This window comes from Patella vulgata, chromosome 6, assembly GCF_932274485.2.
Source record: "Patella vulgata chromosome 6, xgPatVulg1.2, whole genome shotgun sequence".
Classification (NCBI taxonomy): domain Eukaryota; kingdom Metazoa; phylum Mollusca; class Gastropoda; family Patellidae; genus Patella; species Patella vulgata.
In genome coordinates, this window is record NC_065884.2 from 13,335,079 (window position 1) to 13,361,431 (window position 26,353).

The 26,353-nt window shown below is 37.1% G+C and overlaps 1 protein-coding gene across 2 annotated transcripts in view; it reads right to left on the minus strand.

Moving 5' to 3' along the window:
• Positions 1-545: 545 nt before the first annotated feature.
• The window catches only part of LOC126825248 (uncharacterized), a 44,007-nt gene continuing 18,199 nt past the window's right edge, over positions 546-26,353 (minus strand). Inside the window, exons 1-14 of one of the 2 annotated variants that reach the window (XM_050554817.2) lie at positions 26,081-26,260; positions 20,359-20,469; positions 18,859-18,942; positions 18,188-18,295; positions 17,292-17,949; positions 16,431-16,633; positions 15,348-15,721; positions 14,140-14,297; positions 12,437-12,648; positions 11,680-11,906; positions 10,201-10,359; positions 9,673-9,802; positions 6,916-7,015; positions 546-6,255 (exon numbers count right to left, since the gene is read on the minus strand). In XM_050554817.2, coding sequence (XP_050410774.1) covers positions 2,645-6,255; positions 6,916-7,015; positions 9,673-9,802; positions 10,201-10,359; positions 11,680-11,906; positions 12,437-12,648; positions 14,140-14,297; positions 15,348-15,721; positions 16,431-16,633; positions 17,292-17,949; positions 18,188-18,295; positions 18,859-18,942; positions 20,359-20,469; positions 26,081-26,245 — 6,300 coding nt within the window. In that variant the 5' untranslated portion in view covers positions 26,246-26,260 and the 3' untranslated portion in view covers positions 546-2,644. Of the gene's footprint in view, positions 6,256-6,915; positions 7,016-9,672; positions 9,803-10,200; positions 10,360-11,679; positions 11,907-12,436; positions 12,649-14,139; positions 14,298-15,347; positions 15,722-16,430; positions 16,634-17,291; positions 17,950-18,187; positions 18,296-18,858; positions 18,943-20,358; positions 20,470-26,080; positions 26,261-26,353 lie in introns of those variants that run through there. The other variant, XM_050554818.2, reaches the window with a different exon arrangement.

Sequence of the window (26,353 nt, forward strand, 5' to 3'; positions counted from 1 at the left end):
TAGCGTTACCTACAGTATAGCAAGGAAGGAAAATGCAATTGGGTTTAACGACTTACGTTTTTGCCAGAGATATAACGTTACCAACGTTTTGCACCGACTGGGTTACGGAAGATTGGCATGCATACAGTGTGCTATGAGGGAAAGTGCGCCCCCCCCCCCCATGACTTACTCTTATCTCGAATTCCAACTGTCAAGGGTTCTTTTAAGTATGTGTCAACGTATAAACGGGACCTCGATTTTTCCATCCCATTCGAACTTCTAGACACTGTCCTTGGCAGGGCCTCAGGGGAACTTTCTCGGCGATCAACAGGATCGAAACAGAATCTCTTGGTTAGTGAGCCAAAGAACTGAGAAATCTAGAGTCAATGTGGTATAATTTTTGGTGGTTCAGTGATATTTAAGTATTCATCCTTTTGGGGGGACTCTCGGGTTGTCTGCGATATCACCATTGTTGGAAGCGGGCGTTAACACCCACCAATGAATGAGCGAACGGACATGTCTCTCGCCAGCACTGGATTTCAAAATAACTAACACAAATATTTGTAAGCTTCAGTATACATTTAATAAAATCAAAAATCTCGTATGTAGTTCCAGAAACAGGGGTTATACAGAATAATTATACTTTTTATCACAGTTCAGCGGGAGAGTCTCAACTTAAAAATTATGTCGTCATAACGATATAAATAATATCGTTATTAACGTTATAGATAATATCGTTATTAACGTTATAAGTAATATCGTTTAACGTTATAAAAAAATATCGTTACTAATGCTATACATAACATCGTTATCAACGTTGTAAATAATATCGTTATTAACGATATATATAATACAGTTATTAACGTTTTAATTAATATCGTTGTTAACGTTTTAAATAATATCGTTATTAACGTTATAAATACATTTACTACATATTGCTAAATATTTAGCTGTAACATAAAATATAAACAAACAATTATCACGACAAAATGTTATTGCCAATTACGTCTGAAGTCTACAGAATGGAACATGAAATTGCGTATATAGCCTACATAAACATGTCAAATTCGAATATTACACACATAAATATTATGCAAATTCGAATAATAACGTTATAATGTTATTCAAATTTTAAAAATACACAAAACATATAGATTTTTTATTTAGATCTTCTGTTAATTTATTAGGACTATAAATAGAATCTTATTTTTTCCCCCTTATTTCGGAGGGAAATTCCCTCTGAACATGAACTCACCATCAATTGGTTCCTGTGACCTCGCGTAGGAAAAAAAGTAAATCGGGATGACCAACCCTCCTTTAACATCGTTATCAAATATTATTCTGACATATTGGATATAAACATTAAGACCATTAAGATGTTGCAGTCCGAGAAATGTCATTGAATTAACGTTGAAATCAAAGAGGAGAGAATAGCCAGTCAAAATAAAATCAAGTTATCTCCCCTTTTAAGATCAATACTTCAATAATTTCAGTCTAAATCAAACAAGTCATACATCTGAAATGATATATTTCAGGTCGATTAAAATAATAGTATCGAGGCATTAAAGGAGAAATCGCACAAAAATAATATTATTTGCTCGTCTCGCTATGAGACACTCATTTCCTATGTAGAATATTACCATATAGAATTGGGTGCTTGGATGGTCGAGTGGTTAGAACGTGCGCGCTGCGCTGTATCATACGGTCTGTCATTGAGTCAACGGGCGGGGCTTCGATTCCCCGGTTGTACGTGACAAGGAGTAGGGTTGCCTGTCCAACCTCGTGGGTTTTCTCCGGGTCCTCCGGTTTCCTCCCACTGCTAAAGACCCCTACGCGCAAGCGAATTAAAATTGAACCATGTGTTAGTCCCGAAATTACCTAGTTTGTGTTGAGTGGACGTTAAACCCCATCTCTCTCTCTCTCTCTCTCTCTCTCTCTCTCTCTCTCTCTCTCACCATATAAAATTCGAATTTGTCCATGAAAGAGTTTAGAAGAAGTCAGAAAACAATGAAATTATCACGTTACTCAAGGGAGATAATCTGTGTTAGAGACGTTAATGAACTTACTTAATGAAGCAAATGACTGGGATTAGTTAAATTGTGATTATTGTACACACTAAAAGAAACACTAAACTGTCGCTCATACAATTTACATAATAATGCTGTTTGGTAAAGTGTCGTAAGTTGTTAATAGATGTAATAAAATACTATACATACACTTCTAATATAAACACACTATGTACAAATATCACAGTTCTTAGCATTCAGGATAGCAAATACTACTTCCATCTACGTAGTTTGAATTATAAACAAATAAGATTCCCTATATATAATCATATTCGTTCGAAGATCCTCTCAATGGCGGTCGATTATGATATAAATTATTCCATCTTGATTTTTTTTCACTGGGGATATATGAATTGAGTAATTCTTCTTGCTTCTCTATTCTGCCGAATCACATATTTGTCTTCACATCATTCATACCCCTCGGCACTCCCTGTACGTCATTTGCCAGGTGATCTACAAGTCTCGTACGCCATTTGCCAGATGATCTACAAGCCGAGTACGCCATTTGCCTGATGGTATGCACGCCTTGTGCGTCATTTGTCAGATGATCGATCTCGATGAAAGTCGAGTAAATCTACTCCCAGGTAGTTTTAGTTCTTCTAAGTTTCTTCTTCTTCCTCCTCTTCATCGGACGATTCTTCTATTTCTCCAAAAATATTTTTACCATCGAGATCTTCTTTATTGTCCGCAATCGGAGGTTCATCTTTAGCTTGAAGTTTCAGAATTATAACTTCTGATTTCTCATAAAGTCCAAATGTTATCAATCGTCCATGATAAGCGAGTTCACAACACATAATTTTCGTATCCGGGGTAAACACCGCTAGAACTGTTGCATTTTGTATATCCCACACAGAAATATCTCCCGCTAAAACAATCGCTCTCTGTCCTTCATCAACAATAAATATCTTACTGCCCATAGAAAAGCGTAATCCCGAATACCCTTTGATTTTTTGCAATTGCTTCGTTCCCATTGGATCCCAAATGTGCAATTCGCTTGGAGATTTCCCAATAACAACACGATTAGCGGTATCCGTGATAGCTACCGCGCAGACGTCACTTTCATTTTTCAATCGTCGTTTTACATCCCCCGTTTTACAATCCCATAACGTGACGTAACTAATTTTGCTCTCCTCGTCATAGTTTGCGTGTACTAAATGGCTACCGTCATAAGTTAAAGCAGCGACATGCAGAAACAGCATTGAGTATTCGTTCTCTAAAATTTGAGTATGACGTTGAGAGGGGATATCGAAAACACATAAATGATGAGCGAAATAAGAAGCAACTAACGTCTTTTGATCTCCACTAACGATGAATTGTTCCATTGAATTTTCCTTTTCGTTCTTAAGATTCTGAAGTCTAGCGCGTTCCATTTCTCTTTCCTGCTGATCACGCCGTGTCTTAGCTGATTCTGACTCTGCTCGTAGATCCCATGGAGTCATCGACTGGTCTGAGTTGCGTTTTTTCTTTGTTCCCCCAACTCCCAACATGGCCATACCTTTTGCGAATTTTGTTTTAACGGGTTTTTCTTTGAACTCGGGTCGGATTCTGTACACAACGTGTCCAGAAACTAAGTTCCACACTACGAAATGAGATCGGTTATCGGATGGTCCCATCAGATGTTCGTCGTCCAAAAGTACATATTCATGAGACGGTGCCGGCACTATGTAACAACTAGACAATTTACGTTCATAACGCTTTGTTTCGAGGTTATAAATTAAAACCGTTTGGAAGACCGGTTTAGAATCATCGGTAGCATTAGAGAAACCCCGATCAGTGAGAATAACAAGCTGGCTATTTCTAGCAATAACAACGTCAGAAGTGTCAGTCATCCCCCTTTCAATTCGAACAGCAGTTTGTAAACACTTAGCTTTAGCTACATTCCACACGCTGATGGGTCCATGATTCACTGCTTTGGCTACGACGTAACGTGGATTTTCAACCATCGGGAATATCTGGCCGACTCCCATGGATTTCTTTAGTTTTGGTGCATGTTGATTAACCTTTTTACTTAAATTCCAGATGCGAAGAGTATTGTCATCTTTAGCAGCTGTTAAGCAGAATCGGAAATCACAGCAAGCACCAATGGTGGACAGCCGCGCGTGGGTGGCTAGATGTTTGTGATCCTCGGTTTCCAAGTTCCACAGAGCTATGTCCGACGTGTTGTTCTTTTCCGAAGTACAAACGGCTATAGCATGTGAACCATGCAGATTAAGATGTAGTTCTGTTATCTGATCATGCATACACCCACGGACACTACGGATATAGTAGCCCTTCTTGGTATCAAATAGCTCCAGTTGATGAATTTCATGCAACTTCATGTACTGCTGTCTACATCCCAAAACAAAATATTCGGCAGTTATGGCTAAAGCTACGATTGAGGAAGATTCCTCGTGGCAAACAAGCTTTTGAAGCACTTTCTTCGATCTAGCACCTATTACGAGAGCATAACTAGCACTCCTAAACGCAACCAGAACTCGTTCAGTCGGTGAGTTATCAGCAGCAAGAATTGAGCGATCTTTATGAATACAGGTTCCAGGAATACGTTCCTCTCCCATAAAGTTTAGACTTCTCAAATCCCAAGTTCGAATCATGTTGGATCCACAGAAGCAGGCGACCAGCAATGTTCCATCTCCCGCCGTTATTGTAACAGCGGGATCAACGTATTCGGCAATTGTAAACAGACACGCACCACTACTCATGGACCAGATCTTGATGACGTTTTCTTCGTTTGTTATAATGTACGTGTTATTCATAGCAAGTCGTATTCTGGTTACCCGGGAACCAACACCTACTATTGTTTTCACCACTTTCTCTGACCGGAGATCCCAGAGTTTGATAGTTGTATCAGCTGATGCTGTGACTGCTTTAAACCCATCATTAGTTAGAGTAACTGCTGTTATTGGTTCAGTGTGTCCTGACAGTAAATCAAACAAAATGCCACCAGGTTCCGTTAGGCACGCTGCCGATGGTATCAAAGCTGGTAGGGACGATTGTTGAGCTTGTGCAGCTAGCTGGTGGAGGTATGGATATCTTCGTGGATCCCCTGCTGTTGCTGGTATGTCTCTAGCTAAAATACCATGTAGCCTTCCAATAAGCTGAGAAGCTAGCTGTCGAGGTTCGCGTAGCAGAGCAGTAGTTGATAAATGGAGAGCGTCGGACAATGCCTTGAAATCAAAATCTTTGGGATCAATAGTCAAAACATACTGATATTCTTCCAACAGAGCAGTTAGAGATGTTCCGCACAATTTTGCCAAAATCCATTCAAAGTTACAGAGTGTTTCGGACTTGAGAACGTCTGGTTGATGGGAGTTTACAAGATGATATGGTAGCTCATTTATCTTTCGTAGATTGTAAATTCGATCTTTCCCATCTTGTTTAGATCCCTCAGGTTCAAAATAAAGTGGTTGAGGAGACACAAACCTTTCTGATCCTTTATCGTTACCGGGATGTGGTTTTGGTTTTTCGCACCAGATTCCACGGAAATACTCTGCTAGAGCTCTGTGGTAGGATGGTGCTTTATCTCTTTGGAGTAAGTATCTTTCTTGGGCAGCTTCAAAGAAATCAACATGAGTCCAACAAAGCGTAGTTGTTTTATCTGCAGATATTTTTAATAAATAATCCCCAAGATCAGCTTTCAAGCTCTCCCATCTGATTTGAGGTAAACGACGCTTGCATGGTTTATTGAAAGCCGTCACATCGTCCATAACAACATCGTCCAATGATAAAAGATCTTCCATTTCAGAATCTGTAATACCATTTCTAGAAGCAGTGATATAACCTAAAGCTCTGCGAACAATTGGTTCTCCATGATCCCTCTCCAGACGACCAAATTTGATAGTAGCGATCTTTTTAACAGTTTCGCCCAACTTTATCATATCGGGATTCGTATAAGAAGTCCATTCGAGTGCATCTTGGAAAGCTGTTTTTAGATATAGCGGTGTAGGACAGTTGCCAAAAGATTCCATAAGTATGTCGTATTGGTGTTCTGTTAACCCCTTCTTCTTAGAACTCAACCAGTGTTTGAGAATAGTGGCAGCATCATCTGATGGCAGTTTAGAAATCTCCAAAAGACAATCTTCGTTGCCCTCATACTGTTTTTTCAGTATATTGTAACATTGGTATTTTTCATCTGGTAAAGTTGATACAATAATATGAACATAGCGTGGTAGTTCTTTAGGCAACCAGATTAACTTTCTACCATCATGAGCATCTGAAGAAAAAAAAATTCCTGATGAATTAGTAAACTTAAAGTTATTCCGATGATGTAACTTATCCAGGGATTGGATAATATTAGCTGCAGATGATATGATGGTACAATATACTGAAGCATGTGTCGGTGACTGGCAATAATCATGCATATGGCAGGATGTGCTTATCTTTTTCAGAACACTTGCTACCAAATCTGTATCAAAGAATAAGAAAACATACTGCTTGTAACCCTTTAACGGTTTAATGCACACTAAAATAATAATAAATTTGGATTTTTGTGGTCCATTTTTGTCTGAATTGGCTAGCCTGGAGGTCGGGTGTTCGATCCATGCATTGGCCGAGAAAGTTCATCCAGATTTTCCGGCGTGGTTCCCCCTTGTCAGTGATGCAGAACGGAGGGCCTGACAAGAACAGCTGTCTAGTCCTTTGGATGAGACTAAAAACCGAGGTCCCGTGTATATATTTGAATGCACGTAAAAGATCCCCTGGCAGTTGGAATTCGATATAAGAGTAGGCGATAATGCCGCTGCCCGGCAAAATTTCCCTCATAGCACACTGTATGGCGCCTGTCCGTCTTCATTAGCCCAGTATAGGAACAGAACAGTAGGACGTTAAACACCATTTCATTTCATTTCATTTTGTCTGAATTATAAGCACCTACCTGATAACCTGTCTATAGCATCTAGTATAATGACTAATGGTTTATCTTTACTGGCCTGCTCCATTCTATAACTAAAATCATTTATTACACCTTTATAATCCTGAAAATAGAAATAAAAAAAAACAATAAACAACAGCAGAAAGAGTTTATATGGTTCGTTTACCAACCACTTCAAACAATGAACACTTTTAAGTCATAGTTAAAGATATTAATTTTCAAGCAATCACATGACTAGCGCTTTTGGGTAGTTAACTGGAAAGAGTGCGCCCTGCGTACAAATTCATAATCAGGGGCAAATCCAACCCCTAACCCCCACCCCTGCTCAGCTACATAAAAAAATTGTAAAACAACACTTTTATGTGAAAAGTGTCACGGTCATGTGTTTTATCGTTTATCATCAGATGGTGGGATGTGATGGGCATTTAAAGCGCGAGATAACAATATAGACATGTGTGATATCACAATTAATGCTTTGCATCAATGAAATTGAACCGCAATGTGCTCCTATTAATTCATAATAAAAATTGACGTCAAAAAGCTCAGTGTGTATGTATGCCTACGTTATTTGAAAACTATGATGGCTTTATGCATTATCAACTGTCAAATGTCCGTAACACGAATCAGGTAACCCCCTCCCCCCTCCTCTTGCAAAAATTCCTGAATCCGCCCCTTATATTTTATAAAAACACAGACTTTATTTCTTGGCGATATAAATCTGTATTTTCTCAGTAATGTATTATTAGCAGAATCAGAAATTAGTCTATCACAGATTTACAGTATTACACTGATTTGAATACAAAACTGAGACATGTTCTTATCTGGTCTAATCTTCGTTTGATGAAACGTACTTTTTACATATTTCCAATTTTGCACAGATATTGTCTCGCATTAAACATGTAATTCAACATAAACATTTGGCGTGTTTTTTTATCTTGTCTGTTTTTACTGTTATATGACACAGCAAGCAAAAAATTGCCTTGCATTAGAAAAGATATAAGGTATATTTTTTGATAGTGTCGGAATGTAAGTAAAGCGGGGCGGATGTAAAATGCATGATAAACTGACAAATCCGTTCATCTATTTGTTCGCGTCAGTTTTCTTAGTATTATCGCAGTTCTGGTTTTTGGTAAGTGTCTTGCCAATGGTGCTGGACTGGGATCCTGGCAAGGACCGTGTCTAGTCCTTCGGGTGGTATGGAAAACCAAAATCCGGTGTACACAGTGTCGTGTACCTGAATGAATTCTTGATAGTTGGAATTCGAAATAATAATAGGCCTAGCATAGGCTCATGCGCTGTCCGGGAAAATTTCCCCCAGAGCACACTGTAAGGGGTATTCCAAGTCGGCGCAGAAGAGAAAAGAATGTAGAAAAGCGATGTACCCTTCTTTATTTTTCAACCAACTAAAGAAGAGTACATCGCTTTTCTACATTCAAGCGCAAAGATAGACTCACAAGTAGATAAGGGCAAAATTAGAAAAGTGGAAATTCCTTTTGAGTCACTGATCCCCCTCGAACCGTAGTGATTGTTAAGTTTAGATACACTATGAACTGATTGTAATGTTGAATGTGTCTATAATCGCTTTCTTGTTATGTACTTGTATGTTAATGTATATTACTGTATTATATTACGAATTACAAATTACAGTCAATAAACCAGTTTTTAAAACAAAAGAAAAACAAAGAAAAGAAGGACGTTGACCCACCCCCACCCCCATGCCAATTCATTTCAGTTTCTCTTTTCTATTGTATTAAATAATTGCTTGTCACTTCATGAACTTGGGAACTTGGTCAATAGTGGGTGTTGATTAGGTTGTTTTTACCCGTTTCAAGATGCTAATCTAATAACGGAATTTATTTCTTGTTTAAGTGGCATTTAGAATTATCGACAGGTTTTAACAGTAACATAGGAAATGGTACTAATTTTAATGACTATTCACAATTCCAATAAAAAATATTGGATTATTTGTTAGCGGCTCAATATTAAACTCGTTAGTCATTTAACAATCACACAAAGTTAATATTTTTGAAAAATTTATTTGGAAAAAGTTAAATTGTTTTATAATTTTCCGTCACCTTATTTTCGTTTCGTTTTTGTTATAGCCCGCCACTTAAAATACATCAGGGTGAATGCCAATCTTTTTCCATTGCTACATTTTCTTGAGCCAATATAAAATGTATTACTATTTTTGAAATACTGTGTTGGAAGAGACATCTCTTTTCTGCCACCTATTGCTTTTGACTTCAGGTTAGTGATGCAGGACGGAGGGCCTGACAAGGACAGCTGTCTAGTCGTTCGGATGGGACGATAAACCGAGGTCCCGTGTACACATTGGCGTACACGTAAAAGATCCCGTGACAGTTGAAATTCGATATAAGAGTAGGCCGTAGTGCCGCTGTTCGGGCAAAATTTCCCTCATAGCACAGTGTATGGCGTATGTCCGTCTTCATTAGCCCAGTTCGGAGCAGAACAGTAGGATGTTAAACCGGATAAACCCCATTTCATTTCATTTCAATTTTACTTCAGGTTACTAAAATCCGCCATTTCGGAAGTTCGTGATAAACGACAGTTAAGACCAGCGGACATAGTGTATCCAGAGATTTTTCCCGGACAGAGTCCTTTTCGCGTACTCCTCATCGTATTCCATGGTTAGAGAGTGCGCGTTGTATCATAAGGTCTGTCATTGAGTCAAATATATAAAAATAAAACGAAACTAAAGAACTAAAGATTAAAACATTGCTAAAATCTGGAAAAACCTACCCTTGCGACCTCCGAGTACTTATTATCAAATATTTCACACATTTGAAGACAAATACTTCTAAGTAATGTTCTGATATTGGTAGATGTCACAGTTGTAGCTATCTGTCTGTAGATTACTCGTATATCACTTCTAAAAAAAACCCAAAAACATTAATCATATTATATTATATTGAACATATTTATCATTGTATCAGATGGCTGGATTTTTAACTGGGTTAAATTCTTTCAATATTAAGACGAATGACGTCTCCAGAGGTAGTGTAATCCGTTTATAGATTGTGGGATGTTCAATAAGTCATGTTGACTCTTGTTTGATTACTACGTTAGCTCACATGATTCTATTCTTTTTGTAATCTTATTACATATATATGTATTTTAACACTTTATGTACCTGGTTCTGGGAAACCGATTTATATGTCATTTGCATATTTCGCTATTGTTTGAATCAACTACGCGAGAAGTATTATCTGCGATATCACCTTATTGGGAAGCGGGCGACATCAAGTCAAGTTATGGAATATCACTTACCCTTTAAACCATCTATATATTTCTTTTGATGTTTTAGCTAATAGCGCCGATTTACCAGTACCTGATTTACCATAAACAACTAACGGTAGGGTAGTATCTGATCTCATGTAGGCTTTTATTGTCTGTAAAACATCTTTACAACCTTGAAAATGGGCAGCTCTATAAAACAAAAACAAAATACGTTCGTTAAATTATTACTGATATGCCTTTACGACCTCAACAAAGGGAAATTCTATTAAACAAAAAGAATACGTTAGCTGAATTATTAATGATAAACTTTTTCATAGCGGTAATGCGAAAGCCTTCTTATATCGAATTCCAACTGTCAATGGTTCTTTTACGTGCACCCCAGCGTGTACACAGGACGTGGTTCATTTATTCATACAATCCGAACGACTAGATACTCTTGTTCTGAACCAAAGACAATTATACACCACGCTGAGAAATCAGCGCCTTATTCACCGAGCTACCGCGACTCCTCGGTAAATTTATTCAAAATTGTTCGCCTTATCTTAACTAAAATATAGCCCTTTTATAAAACTTTTTGTTATTTTAATGTATTAAATACACCAATAAGAAACTATGAGCAAAGTTTTGTGTTTCTGAATCAAAGATATTTCTTATAAACAGTGAATGAAAGTTGTTAACTTCTTAAGTCTGAGAATGCTTTGTGAACTCGGGGCTCGGTGTGTTTGTTTGGTTATAGAATATATAGTAGCCTAATTTTTTTATAATAATTGAATAAACAAGTAATATGTTACTAATAACGTTAATTAAAGATACATTATGGGAGATTCGGTAACGAGTTGGCAGTTCTCGCTATAATAGTTAAAAGCTAGATAATGTATAAGCAATTTGGTGAAAATTTCATTCAAACTGATCCACTATGAACCGAGAACTAAGCGACTGAACTTCCCATAAGCCTCGGTCATCATTACTAAAGTCAGTACGATAAACAGCATAGTCACGATTATCCATTTAATCGTTTAATCGAGAAGGAAAGTTATGCTGTAAATCGGTTTACAATCCACGAAAGATCGCAGGCTAGCGCTGCCATCTAGAGTTGATTATGGCCTGGATAGGTTAATTAATGTCTAATTAATAATTTAGATAAAGACCTGGGCCCTTATTCACGAAAATTTAAACTAAGATACAATCAAAATTTTAAGAAATACTGCAATTCGATTGGCTGACCAGTAAAATCAATTTGCATATATCCAATGAAGTTGCAGTATTTCTTAAAATTTCGGTTGTAACTTAGTTTAAGTTTTCGTGAATAAGGGCCCTGAAAAAGGCAGATTTAGCTCTTGCATAATGTATGTTTAAGTGTATAAGTCGAAACATTGTCAGTTCCCGTTTGCGAGTTTCAGGTCAGAAAACAGACGGCAATGGAACGGTGCCCAATGGTTAAGCCCACTCCAACACAATCATTTAACACTATTATGTAAAATACAACGTCCACTAGATTGGATATCTAACCTTTTATGGCACTGAGCAACGTGTTGAGCGACTTCATTACAAAGTTGTGTAGCTTCATTTATCTTTTTATCTTTTTTCTCTAGAGCTGTGCCAATCTCTCTTTTTAACGTATCAAATACAAGTTTACACAATCTTTCTGTATATACAGCATGCTCTCGTTTACCCAGGGGATTAATACCGCCCGTATGCCATTCAACCTCTATATCATTTCGGTATAGTTCCGGTACCTAGAAAAACAAATCACGATCATCAAATATAAATGTCCGTAGTGCAAAAAAACAAAATGACGTTTGTCGACTTGTCAGTTTGGAACGTGATTAAATGTCTGATCACGAGAAGATCTGGTAATTGTGTGCAAATTGTACTATTTCTACAATTGCATCCCATATTCCTTTAATTTCTAACTAAATACTGACAGAATAGCCGCTGCCGCCATCATGTTAGGCTCAATCGATCCAGCCCAATTGGTTTCGGTTTCGATTAATTAAAATCACCCGATGACCTATGACGCAATATAGGCAACTGACCCTATTTTGACCAGACCAATATTCATTGTAGTCAAAGCGGGGTTCGTTCGTTCGTGTGTTGGGTTTTGCGTCCGCTTCCACCTTGGGTGATATCGCCGACAAGTGATTCCTAAGAAACTTGCTAGAGAATCCACATAATAGGCTTAGTCCAGCTTATCAAAGCGTGGAATTTTTTTTCTTTTTGTAGCAGGGTGTTATTTTACCAGAACTTGTATGGGTTGTATTATTACCTTTACGGGTAAGACCTGATCACGTAGATGTTGGATTCTCTCGTCTCGTGAATTATCCATCTGTTGACTTCTGGGATGAGTGACGTCAAGATACTTGGCGGAAGCGACGTCAGCTAGGCTGTTTCTAACGCCTGGTATCGTTCGCTTGACCAGAAAACTATGTGGTCTGGAAGTATCTGTCTCTAGACCATGTTCTAATTCCATATCAAATACTACCAAAAAAATCGTTAAGGAGAACCATATGAACAAATACAGAAACGGCACATCTTCAGAGGGTATTATCAAGAATAATAAAGGGGCATTATGTAAGATTGCATAAAGATCTGGCAATTCTCGCTATAATAGTTAAAACATTGATAATAAAAAAGGAATATGTTGAAAATGTCAGTCAAATTACGTCACACTGAGTCGAGTTGTCGCCGTTAGAGGAACCGTGTAGACGCGATTGCCATTGCTACCGTTGTTAAGATAATAAACAAAGTCTCGATTATTCATTTTTAAATTAAATCATTAACTGCCAATCGTAGTTAAATCAGTTGAAAATCAAAACCATCCGAAGTTTTAGAGAGCTGATTATGGACCTGACATACATGTATAATTAATGATTTATATACTGATGTGCAAAAGAAAGTATACACACTAAAAGTATGACTAAGTTTTGTTTAGATTAAAAACATCTGATAAAGCATTACTGAGTTTGTCTCTTGCGTCCAAACTCAACATTTCTAAGCAAAATAAAAATGTGAAACAAATTGACATTCTACCCAAATACCGTATACCATGGAAAAACGATTTTGCTTGATGCAGCACAAAATGCACAGTGCATACTTTCTTTTGGACATTAGTGCCAACGGAAGATCTGAATTAGGCAGGTTTAGCTCTTGGATAATGCATCTTTACGCATAATAAAGGAAATGGCCTATTCCTTAAAAATCGGAATTATCATCCAGGTCCGTCATAAAGAAATTCGGGGGGGGGGGGCAACTAAAAATACATATTTGCAAATTATTGGGGGATGCCCTGTCATCAATTCTTAATCTAATCAGTAAGAATGGAATTGGCTTTAAGATCTTGATAATTTTCAGACTAACATACGGTAATCCTATTTCTATCCAGGTGGTCATTGTGCGTGGATTCCGGAGCTGCCTGACAATGGATCTTTTACGTGCAATGCGAATATATACAGGGGGCATGGGTTTATTGTTTCAACCAACCTATTTGTCAGCACCTCCCTACCGTGATTGAAAATGGGAGACAGTTGGTTAGTTACAATGCAGGTTAAAGGGAGATAACTATAGCTATTCATCCATCAGTCACCACTCGCGGTTGATATTTGGTAATTACACATCTCAAGAATATTTATACCATAGCAACTTTTGATGTTTTTAATTGTCTATTCCTCTGCATCAACATTCTGTAAAGTGATTAAGGGTCGATATTGGGGTAATAATAACCCCCAATAACCACATAATTTGAATTTCACATACACAAGGAGATCATCTTTACTGTTTTGGTCGATGTGTACGTTAAATAGCAATCTGTTTCCACAATTGTTATCCGAAATATAACCCGCAGGCTCCACCTGCCCTTTAGATCAAAAGGTATGTCACAGGGTCAAGTGGTTTCGACAAGATAGGTTCGCCTGTCAAACCTCGCCTGTACAACCTCGTGGGTTTTCTCCTGGTCATAATTTATCTACTTACTTGACAGAAAATATTTTCTTCTTTCTTCAGGGGATTCAACAACCTGGGTTGCATATTTTTGTATTGTTTTCTGCATTTTCTTCACCACCGATATATAGTTATTCTTTGCTTGATTTCTTTTAGCAAAATCTTTGTTTAAAATATCTTTGTAAGATGAACTGAAATGTGACAAGAAGTTGAGATTATTGGTCATAATATTCTGCATAACAGACTCTTAATCTATGGATTGCTAGTCAGGCGTGTGTTTAAAATAAAGAAATTGAGAAACCTCATGTTAAATTTCTGAAGTATAGGAATAGTTGATATTGGCGATAATTTACTCTATTCCACGGTGTATGTCTAGACTGTATTATTAATATTTCGTTTCGTTTTATTTTATTTTCGTTCCGTATAAAGTTCTCAGTTTATCATACCGCGTCAAAACTGTACAGTAATATTCATGCTTCGTTTCGTTTTATTGTTTTTCTGTTTTTAAATTCTCGTCTTAGATAACCATGGCAAGGACGGCGACCAGGCCTAATTAAAGTTATGCCTTTGGTTGAGTGTGCATTACGGACAGAAGGTGGACCTCAATTGCTATTACAGGTCATTGCTGAGGATCTGAGGTCTGCCCATTCGGTCCAGACAATGAAAAAGGTTCAAACATATCAAATCAGTACATTATTATGATATAACTAATATTTCCATAGACTTGGGATCAGTTTAGTTTCTGTTAAACATGCATTATGCAAGAACTCAATCTGCCTATTGTAGGTCTTTCTTTAGGTCTTAAATGTTATATAAACTATTAATAAGACATCTGTTAACATGATAAGACAATAATCAACTCTCGATGCCATCTGATGGGTACGATCGATTTTAAACGGATTTGAATCCGATCTGCGATTCAACGGCTGTTCATGATTACTCGTAAAAATGGATAGTCGAGACAATCGGGGCTACAGTGTTTTTGAAATTTCTCGGCTCAGAGTGAAGTAATTTGAATGAAATTTTCAGCATATTCTCTTTACGTTATCTATGCTTTTAACTATTATAGCGAGAACTGTCAGTTTTTTATCTAGTCTTACATAATGCATCTTTAAATAGAAAATAGAAATACTGTCAGTGTTTATGTTCCATACAGCACAGATGAATTCATGTAATTACTAGAAATACTGTCAGTTTTTATGTTCCATACAGCACGGACGAATTCATGTAATTACTAATACCTAATATTTTGTAAGCGGTAAACAGGAGGAACACAATTTTCATCCAAGATGTACCACTGTTCTAACATATCCGTATCTGGTAGGTCTTCTTCTCGAGCTTTCAAATCTCTAATAGATTCCTTTTTGACAAGACTTGCCCGTCTTCGTTGTCGTGCAGTTGGTTCCGGATTACCGTCACTAAACCGATCGGATTCCGTCTTGTTATCCGCGCCGTCGCCGCCCTCCACTTTTGAGTCAATGGCTATCAATTGTTCTTTGATTGACGACAGTTCGGTTTTGTGGAAGGCCTTAGCAGCTGATAAAATATCCTCAAATTCATCCTTTGGTATTTCATTTGGTAACATATACGTACCATATTTCTCACCACATATTATCTATAATATAAATCATCACAGAGTTAATATCTAACATAATGCCAAACTTAAGGTTCAAATTAACAATGCTGTCTCAATTTTTCGTCATCTTTAAGGCCCGCGAACGAGTCACTGCTTTTTTTAACGATGGAAGTATCATCAATGCAGTTATTAAACCTAGAGCATTGTCTCATGAATGTCGATTAAAGACCGAAACGTTACCATTAAACCTCGCCTAAATCTACACTAGCCTCTGTTCTTCTTGGGTTAAGGGATCCTTAACTTACTTATTCTTAGATGTTTTACTTATTATTAGATGTTTTACTTATTCTTACTTTTACTTAAACCTAGAGGATGCTATCCATAACATATTATATTGCTTTCACTATATATCCTTTAAAGATATAATACACAAATACCTAGATGATACGGTATGGTTCTATGGAAGTTCAATCCAGTATACTAAATCGTTGCTATCAGTGGACATACACAAATTTACGCAAGAGTATCGATTAAAAGACAATAACCCACGATTTAATCTGATTTCTTCTACAGCTAGAATACCAGTTATATTAAAACCTATTTTGATTTAGAATTGTAATTTACAGATACCAAGATCGTATTTCCTGTTGGGGATTAAACAATTTTAATTTTGGTTATTGAAAATAGTTGTGCTTGTATGAGCCCAGAAACAAAATTAGGCTGTTAATACTTTAATACTGTAGCTTACCAGAAAGTCTATAGCTATCGAATCTTCCTGACATTCTTCTATAACTTTCTTACATAGTGCTGGTATTTTATGACCATCGCTGATCTCATCCTGTAGCGACCAGTGTAGATCTATAGCTCTGAAATCATACCCTAGTTCCTGGCAATATCTTCTTACTCTAGGATACACTTTCTGCATTAAGATCGTATTTTCCGTTTCAGTTCCTGTAATAAAAAGTAACCTCAGTTTCCAATCGAGTATTATAAAGAATGGCATCTACTTGATGCTGAGGACGAGAACTATATCTCCTTCAAACCTAGTCAAGCGATATTATAATTTTTAGATTACCCTGGGTGAAGGGTGGGGGTGGTCTAACGCATGTACTTTAGATCATGAGGTCTGTCATTGAGTCAAGTGGCGTGGGTTTTGATTCCGAATTTGTACATGACAAGGAGTAGGATAGCCTGTCCAACCTCGTGTGTTTTCTCCAGCGCCTCCGTTTTCCCCCCACTGCTAAAAGACCCCTACGCGCAAGCGAATTATTGAAATAAAATTGAACCATATGTTAGTCCAGACATGACCTAGATTGTGTCAAGTGGACGTTAAACCCCATTTTACTATTTCCTCATAATTATAGTTCTTTACACGCTTACATTGCCGATTTAATTTCTTGTCCTGATTATAACAATCTGATTAAAACACAGATCATATTTCGTTTGATTTTTTTATAGATCAAAATTTCGTTTTCCTTGTCTTTACTACACTAGGATCTGGAAGAGTTGTTATGTAACCCGTGTTCTGGTTGAAGTGACGGGTTAGCCAATGAAACGGTCTGTTACGGCGAATTTTTAATGTAACAAAGAGAGAGCATAAAAGATTTACCTGCGAACTCAGAGCAGACGTAAAGATTTATTATCCTTGATTCTGTTCGACATCGCCTTTGAACGTATCCCTTTACTATCTGCTTCATTTTATTTACAGTTGACAAAGCTGTGTTTTCTCGGGTTTCAGGTCGGAAAGCTATTGGAGTTGTTACTGGACTAACGTCGGTAAGCCTGAACCCGACTCTTTTCTCAACGATCGGTGTTTCGGGTGGTTTATGTTGCGTCAGCTCAAAAACTTCTTTATCATCTTCGTCCATGGATTCAGCTTCCGTGGTCGTTTCGCCAGCAGTAGTTGCCGCCATCGTAACGGATTTCTTTTGTTTAATTTCCACACCTGGTTCGGGTGATACTTCTGATTTGGACACGGTGTCGTTTTTTTGTTCGGATGGTTCTTTTGTTGGCTGATTGTTATCGCCATTATCTTGGTTGGTTTCCTCGGGAAGTTCGTCTTCTGGAGACTGATTACCGTTGACGATTTGGTCATTATCATTCTGTTCAACCGATTCATTGGTTGGTAGAGGATCAAGTTTAGGTTTGCGGGGTGAATGGCGTGTTGTGGAAGTGGTTTTATCGCTATCGCTTGAAGGTTGTGATTTTACCAGAATTTTTTCTCCAGTATCGGAATATTTACTGAATATATTTCTTTTGTCAGGAAGCTAAAAAAATAAAAAAATCACAGGTTTTTACAAGATTAAATGGATTTCCGGACAAATCAGTTTTTAGTGTTTCATTTTATATAAAAACCTAAGCCTGTGCTTAATTTGAAACCATATTCAAACAATTTTTCCGTCTTCATTAGCCTAGTCGGAGCAGAACAGTAGGGCGATAAACCCCATTTCATTTCATTTCCTTTCAAACAATTTAATAAATTGTACAGATATAATTCTAACCCACCTTTCCTGTTTGCTTCGATTTAGCTTGGGACATTCGAAGGAAGTACTCAGCATCCAAGTCATCATTTGTATCACTGTATCTCTGTTCTATACGTTTACTTAATTTACGCTGAAAACAAAATGAAACATATCGTTACAATGTTTTGTGCCATGTCATAGGTACATGTAGGAAAGGAGTTCCCTTACCGTGACTTGGGGGGTGGGTGCAAGTTTACAATTCACAATCATCTAACGCATTAAAGCAAAAAAGGTTCATTAACTACTGATTGCATCAAGTGGTATAATGCTAACCGTTGAACTTTGAGGTATTGTGCCGCAATATGTTTGACCGGCAGTATTTAGAATAGTACAGTTTCTTCTGTTACCCCCCTCCCCGCCCCCAAACATTCACAGGTTTCCAACAATTTAATACATGCCTTAGCTAGATTTGCCATTTAATACGATATCGTTTTAACTTACGCAATTAAAACCTCACGTGGTGCCGGACAACACAGAGTATGAAAAGCCTTCAAGGACAAAAATAAAGGGAAGCATTTTTGTCATCACCTGCAGCATGATAATTATCAAAAATAATTTTTACTTTATTACTTTGTGGCCTGGACTTTTGGCTGGCCCTGGCCCTCGGGCACGTGCCGTATTGGCCTAATGGTTTTGAAAAACTAAATAACTTACCCTCAAATGACTTACAATCTTTTTATCTAAATCTACACTAATCTTCTTATATTTTCTCTGTAGAACACCTTCAATACCAGCAACCTTTAGATAAGGAATAAAAATAACTGCATTTAGTAATAAAAATTAAATGAGGTTTAATTTGACGTCTCTCTTCTGCATTGACATGGCATAACAAACTTAGGTTATATGTCAACAGTTACCTTAGACACTAAGCTAGCTGAACGACATTTTAAGTCCTAAATTGAAAATGTTGATTTAGTCTTTTTGTGTATGACGGATTAGAAACGCATCACAAATCAGTATAGAAATTTAGGGCAGAGATCTATTCTCGAAAAATACAGTAGACGGACACAGATCCTATTTCGTTTCGTTTTTTTATAGTTCAAAATTTCGTTTTACTTGTCTTTACTACACTAGGATCTGGGTGATGTGAGGGGTTAACGAATTAAACGGTCTGTTACGGCGGGTTTTTGGCGTTAGGTGCACGGAACTGTGGGTAGCCCACTAGAAACATCAACACTGATTGACCAATCAAATTTCTGACGTCATAAGGGTCAAAAGAGGCTCGTATGACATCTGACTCGACTTCCCACTACAACCGCTCAGATCTTCATGTAGTGTAGGCCATCGAAAGTATAAAAAAATGAAACGAAATATAGATCTGTATTGTAATCAGGTTGATATTACAAGAAGATTCAGCAACCCAAAGCCTGCTCCCTAAATTTGTTTCCATGGTAATACAAAATTTATTTTTTTAGAAAAATGTAATTAGTAAAATGCACACCCATAAATAGGTTAATGTATGTGTAAATTAATTTCATAAAGATGACTTTAACTTGAATTGTTCATGGGATATGCTCCGGACACAAAACTGAGACGAAAGAAAGAAAGGTATCCAATTTAGAGAGAGAGAGAGAGAGAGAGAGAGAGAGAGAGAGAGATGGGTTTAACATCCACTCGACACAAACTAGGTCATTTCGGGACTAACACATGGTTCAATTTTATTTCAATAATTCGCTTGCGCGTAGGGGTCTTTAGCAGTGGGAGGAAACCGGAGGTCCCGGAGAAAACTCGCGAGGTTGGACAGGCGACCCTACTCCTTGTCACGTACAACCGGGGAATCGAAACCCCGCCAGTCGACTCAATGACAGACCGTATGATAGTACCTCTCACATAAAATCGTTCAGTGCGGGATACCGAACATGACAGAAAGTAAACTGTCATGGGAATACAAAATTTATTCAAAAAATGTAAATTAGTAAAATGCACACGTTTAAGTAGTTTAATGTATTCAAATTGTTATAAAGATATTTTCAGTGGTTCGTGAGATGTGTTCCAGAAACAAAACCGGGACGCAAGAAAGAACGGGGCCAAAATTAGTACCTCTCACATAACATCATTCGGTGCAGTCAAACGAACATGACTGAACGTAGACTCGCGGATAATAGTGAGATTCATGCACGATGCAAATTAGTTCCAACAGTATTATATACTTACATCTTCAGTAAAGGCGTGAACAGAAGCTCCTTTCTTCGGTGCTCGATAGAAACTGGATTCTGTTTCTAAAGGTGGTAAAATATTACTTCTTCTTCGACCTTCGTCTGCTAACTGTAAGGAAGAAGATATCACATGCTGGTTACTGGCAACAAGTAATTAAAAATATAATAGCAATTATCGAATCCTACTAATCATTTATTGTTTTAGTCAATATCACCCAAAGATTTCATAAAACATTGACAAAATTATGGATACGTGAAATTGACAGATGAAACGCTCTCGTCGATCCTTAGTAGGTGATTAGTAGAACTGATGACCCTTGTTCCGGTCAACTGCTGGAAAATCAACCATTGTATGACACATTGTAAACAGTAAACTTAGTACATGATCAATTTCGTAATCAGTTATTTCCGTATCAACTCCAAGTTGATTGACGCTTTGTAATAACTTGGAGATATTTCGTAATCAAAAGCCCAACATTCATTACAAGCACGTGTTATTTTTCATAATATGTTATTGGGCATTTAAAAACCTTAAGACTAATTTTGTGACCACGTGAACAAGGGTAGGATGTATGAAGCTGAACAAAATATACGGTTTTGAAGGTGTATCACACAATTAAAAGCTAAAACAAAAGATATGTATTTTTATTTTGTTTCAACGAATATCAACTAAAAAGCTATACATTGGACCAATTGTTGCCCATTGGGCTTTGTGCCCAAGTGGACCCCGAGACTCCTAGCCACGACAATCTACTTCGAACTATTAATTATAAAACATATTTGGCAGTGAGCCTTTGAGGTGGGGACACGCCTTTCGCTACCCTACTGTTAAAGTTCTATTTTACAACTTAATAAATTAAGACACAGAGTGAAATCGAATTGACAATCGATCCTCTTCTGACCAGCTATGTGTGTTTCTTAAAGGGTGTATGTCTCTTTTTTAGAACTTTAAAATAGGCGAAAATTGGTCTAAAAGCACTTATTAATGTAATATGAATGTATGAATAAATACGTGAACAGTCCTGCTTAGTCCATTCTAAATGTTTGGGTTTTTTTTTTTAATTATTTATTATTAATTTGACGTTTGTGAATCAGCCATTACTAATTTGCATTGAATATGGTTTTCTATGTTTACTACAAATGGCATCTGAAACCATAGAACACGACCCGTGTATTGAATTTAAAATGTTCATTATGTCTTAAATATTAGATATTAGGATCACACATTTTCACATCAAGATAACAACATCATTATTGATTGAAATGGACCAATATTGAATTTTAATTGGTGTTTCTAATTTCGAATTTTATAGAAAATATTAAGTTACAGATTTAGCTCCTTTAAATCGTTGACAAAGGATCATAATATTGCCCTTTTACACTCTAATTTCTAATTCGAATGGTTGAAAATACAAAACAATTGACCTTGAATGAAAGAAGATCGGACAAAAAAGCGATTAATTATTTCTCTATTATGAAGATAATGTACTTAATATTAATCCGATATAACATTCGTAACCTTTCAGTGTTCTTCGCACCGGGCTTCTACCCCCATTCAAAGTTCGTATTCATCAAAAATAATTAAGACATGTTGCCGGTTTTAGAATTCTCAATGGTCTAAAAACATCAATCAATTGAAATAAAAGAAAGGCGGAATGAATGGGGATTATTTAGACTAGTGGTATAGTCATTAATCAATGAGAGGCACTTAATGATCGTGTCTTACAAGACACTCGGGAAAAATAGTTTCTATGTTGAAGGGAAGGTCGGTTCATTAATACATATTATACCTTTTGCCATATAAGCACTGAATGCATGTTTACTTAAATGTATGAAATGGGGTTTAAAGTCCTACTTTTCTGCACCGACTGGCTGAATGAAGACGTTCACCAGGTGCTAAGACTATGAGTGAAATTTTACCCGGACAGCAATTGAATTCACACCAAGCGTTATTTTACGTGTCCTACCCGAACGACAAGACGCTGTTCGGGGTATTTTTTCGGCGAACACCTCGTGTTAAGTTAAAAGTAAAGGTAAAATAATATATAATGTAAAATAATTTTTAAACAATATATTCAAAATAACCCCATCCCCAATGTAAATATCGACAATCCAAGTATACACAATAGGCCGCTACAATCACTGAGAAAGGTGACATCGGTGGGGGTTAATTAACTTTTTTCCACCTGAAAATTAAATTCTAGGACGTTTTCTTACAGTATTAGAAAAATGAATAAACGTGTTTGATGTATATCTGGATAAAAAAAATAGTTCCTATTTAGTGTAAATGGGTATATAAAATGAGTAAAAGGAACCATTCTGCCCGAACCAGTTTACGCTTATCGAGCCAATGATTGACGTCGTGTGATGTAACGTCACATGTAGAGGACATACTTGAACTTATAAAGGTCAGTCGTGTTATACAGAGTTATAAGAAGGTTTTCGCAATACCTCTGTGAAATAGATTGTCGAGTATACTGACCTACGCGGAGTAAGACAGATTTCTTAACTGGCGTAGCAGGCCTGAGAAATGGTACGATGTGAGTGTCAGTGGAAGTGGGGGCAGGTATGAAGGGGTACAAAATGTCGCTTGTACGATGTCCTATATTAACCACTAATTAATAATTATGTCATTCAATTACTGCTTATTACTGAGCGACGTTTCGACTAGAGAAGCCTAGTCGAAACATCGCTCAGTAATAAACAGTAATTGAATTCCATAAAATTGTTACCTGTATACTCCAGTTCAATTACTAAATGCCAATGAAACAGTTTAATTATGTCCTACCTTTTCACGGTTTGTATTTCTACTCAAACTTAAGTGACAACATATCATTGCTATAACATTTAATCTCTACAATTATTTAATGTAGTTCATGTTATTGTTATTTGTCAATTTATTCAAGTTTAGTCAAATAGAGTAAAATCATGCCAACACCAGTTGAACTCCTTGAAAACCACTAAAACAATTTTCATGCGACCAAAGCTGAATAGTCAAATAACGTTAAATAGAAAAAAATAACTCTTATTAAAGTGGCGTTAGGTAAGATTAGATAAAGAGCTGACTGTTCTCGCTATAATAGTTAAAAATTAGATAGTGGAAACAGAATATGCTATTAGCCATTCAATTTTAGGCTTGCCTCGATCGTCATTACAACGTTCATACGATAATACGAGATTATCCATTTTTACGTTAAATTATCCATCACAAAATGTATTCAGATCCACTAAATATCGCAGGTTAACGATGGCATCGAGAGTACTGATGATTATGGTCTGGATAAGTTAATTAATGTCTAATTAATAATTTAGATAACCTTTCAGGTCTAAAGAAAGACCAGCAATAGACAGATTTAGCTCTTGCAAAATGCATGTTTAACAGATTATCTACAAGAGGTATTATTTAGAAATAATTCAATAAGATATATTTCTTATTGTTCTTTCGATTTATGTTTCAATATAAACAAAATAACTTTAATTTAATCATCCATACCTACAAACTCGTAATAGTATAGGTCTGTAAAAATCCAACATGGCGGCTTAACATCATATAATATAGTCATTGTTGTATTATTATAAATAACTCTTCACTGTTCATTCAGCTAGATTAACTTTTATATCTTTTAGGGCTTCAATATTTTACGCTCAGTTATTCTCAATTTAATGGAGATCATATGTATTTTGTAAACAAGCTATTAAATGGAAATTGTATAGAGATAAAATGAGTTTATGTATATCGTTAATCATTAGATCTTGAATAATTTAATAGAGATCATTGTGTATTTTGTAAACAAGCTATTAAATTGAAATTGTATACAGGAGATGAAATAAACTTAGTATATCGTGATCATCATTTCTTGAGGTTTCGGTATGACAAAATTGTAGTATACCGTTGATCATTGACTATTAAGAGGTCTTCGTATGACAAAACTTTACATTATTTGTTTATGCTTGTTTCATATTAACATTATATTTCAACATACGTTTATATCTTATCTGCTTTGTTGTTCCATAGGATTATTAGAACGTAACGTATTTACGACATACAAAGCTTGCCAACCGCAACGTTTGTAATTATATTTCAACATACGTTTATATCTTGTCTGCTTTGTTGTTCCATAGGATTATTAGAACGTAACGTATTTACGACATACAGAGCTTGCCAACCGCAACGTTTGTAATTATATTTCAACATACGTTTATATCTTGTCTGCTTTGTTGTTCCATAGGATTATTAGAACGTAACGTATTTACGACATAAAAAGCTTGCCAACCGCAACGCTTGTAATTATATCTCATATTTTTACGCCCACTTCCACCCCCAATAATTCGCTCTTTCAAAATTTCCTATAAGACACTCGTATTGAGTCCACGATTTGGTACGTGCAGATTCGTTCGGATACATTTCGATACGATTAACACGATTGCTACGACTGACCTGACAGGATCATCACGATTCCTCTACGATCAAAACCACGATTTCAATCGCAGTGCGAATCGTGATAGTTGGAACCTAGCATAACCTCCAATAATTGGCTCTTTGAAAATTGAATATGAGACACTATTAGTTTTATCCTATCACAAACCTGTCAAATGTCACAAAGTTTTACAAAAATGTTCATGGATACGACTAGCCATAGAAATGAAATGAAATGGAGTTACTGCGCCCACTGGGCTTATACCCCCGTCAGACCGGGGTAGCGTCCTTATTGCGTTGCTACAGCGACGGAAAATGATCTCAGGGCGCGTCAAGATCGACATCAGCGTGGTAAAAGCATGATGGAAACGCTAGATATTGTGCTGTGGTCTCCATGGTCGCCAAGTTTCTACGATCTGACCTGAAAGCTGTGAGAACGCGGTGGTTTTCAAGTTTGTAATTTTTGGGGACATTTTAACGCGTTGTGTTCACGTTTGACGACGACCTTGTGCATTTTCTGGTCGCCGTACGGTCGCAGCAGCGCAGTAAAGACCACGGTCTGATGGGGGAATAGTGACGACGGGGCTAACCTAAGTAAAGCTAAACGAACTGTTGGACACAAGCGGGGACAATAATAATGGTAGCCCGAAAATATTTCACATATACAATGATTTGTTAAAATATCATAACGGGTTCGATGGATTTATTGTAGCAAATGAAAAACGGGCATATGAGCATACGCCATGCAGTACACCATGAAAGGTGAGCCACGGTGGCTAAGTTGGTAGGACGCTGGCTCGCTAGCCTGGCGGTCCGGTGCTCGATCCATGCATTAGCCGAGAAATTCCATCGTGGTTTTCCCTTGTCAGTGGTGCAGGACGTCGGGCCTGACATGGACGACTGTCGTGTCGTTCGGAATTCGATATGACATGCATGTGAAAGATCCCTTGGCAGTTGGAATTCGATATAGTGCCACTGCCCGGGCAACATCTCCCTCATAGCACACTGTATGGCGTATCCCCGTCTTCATTAGCCTAGTCGGAGCAGAACAGTAGGACGTTAAACCCCATTTCATTTCATGTCATTTCATTTGTACGCCATGAGTGCAATGTTTGGAATTCTGACTGCCAGGGGTTCTTTTACGTGCACCGCCAATAATATGTACACGGGGCCCTTTGCCTTGGCATACTGTATGGCGTATGCCCGTTTTCATTATCCCAGTCGGTGCAGAAAAGTAGGACAGTTAAACCCCATTTCCTTTCTCATTTATGTTATACAAAATTCTACCTTTATGTTGAATTACCTGAATGAGTTTATTAACTCTCTTGTTGGTTTCCTGAACATCAACGATTCCTTTTAATTTAACTTTATTAGATTTGGGTCTTTTTGAAACCGATTTTAATTTTACTCCTAGTTTTTGTTGGTGAATGTTTGATATCGGTGGAAGGAAGGCTGCAACGGGCGGCATTTTAACGGTATTCGTTCAGTTTATCCACAATGTCAGGGGTAATATAGGACACGCATATTCTAGTCAGTGCACGATATTACTGAAAACTGCATCCTCTCCATAGCAAAA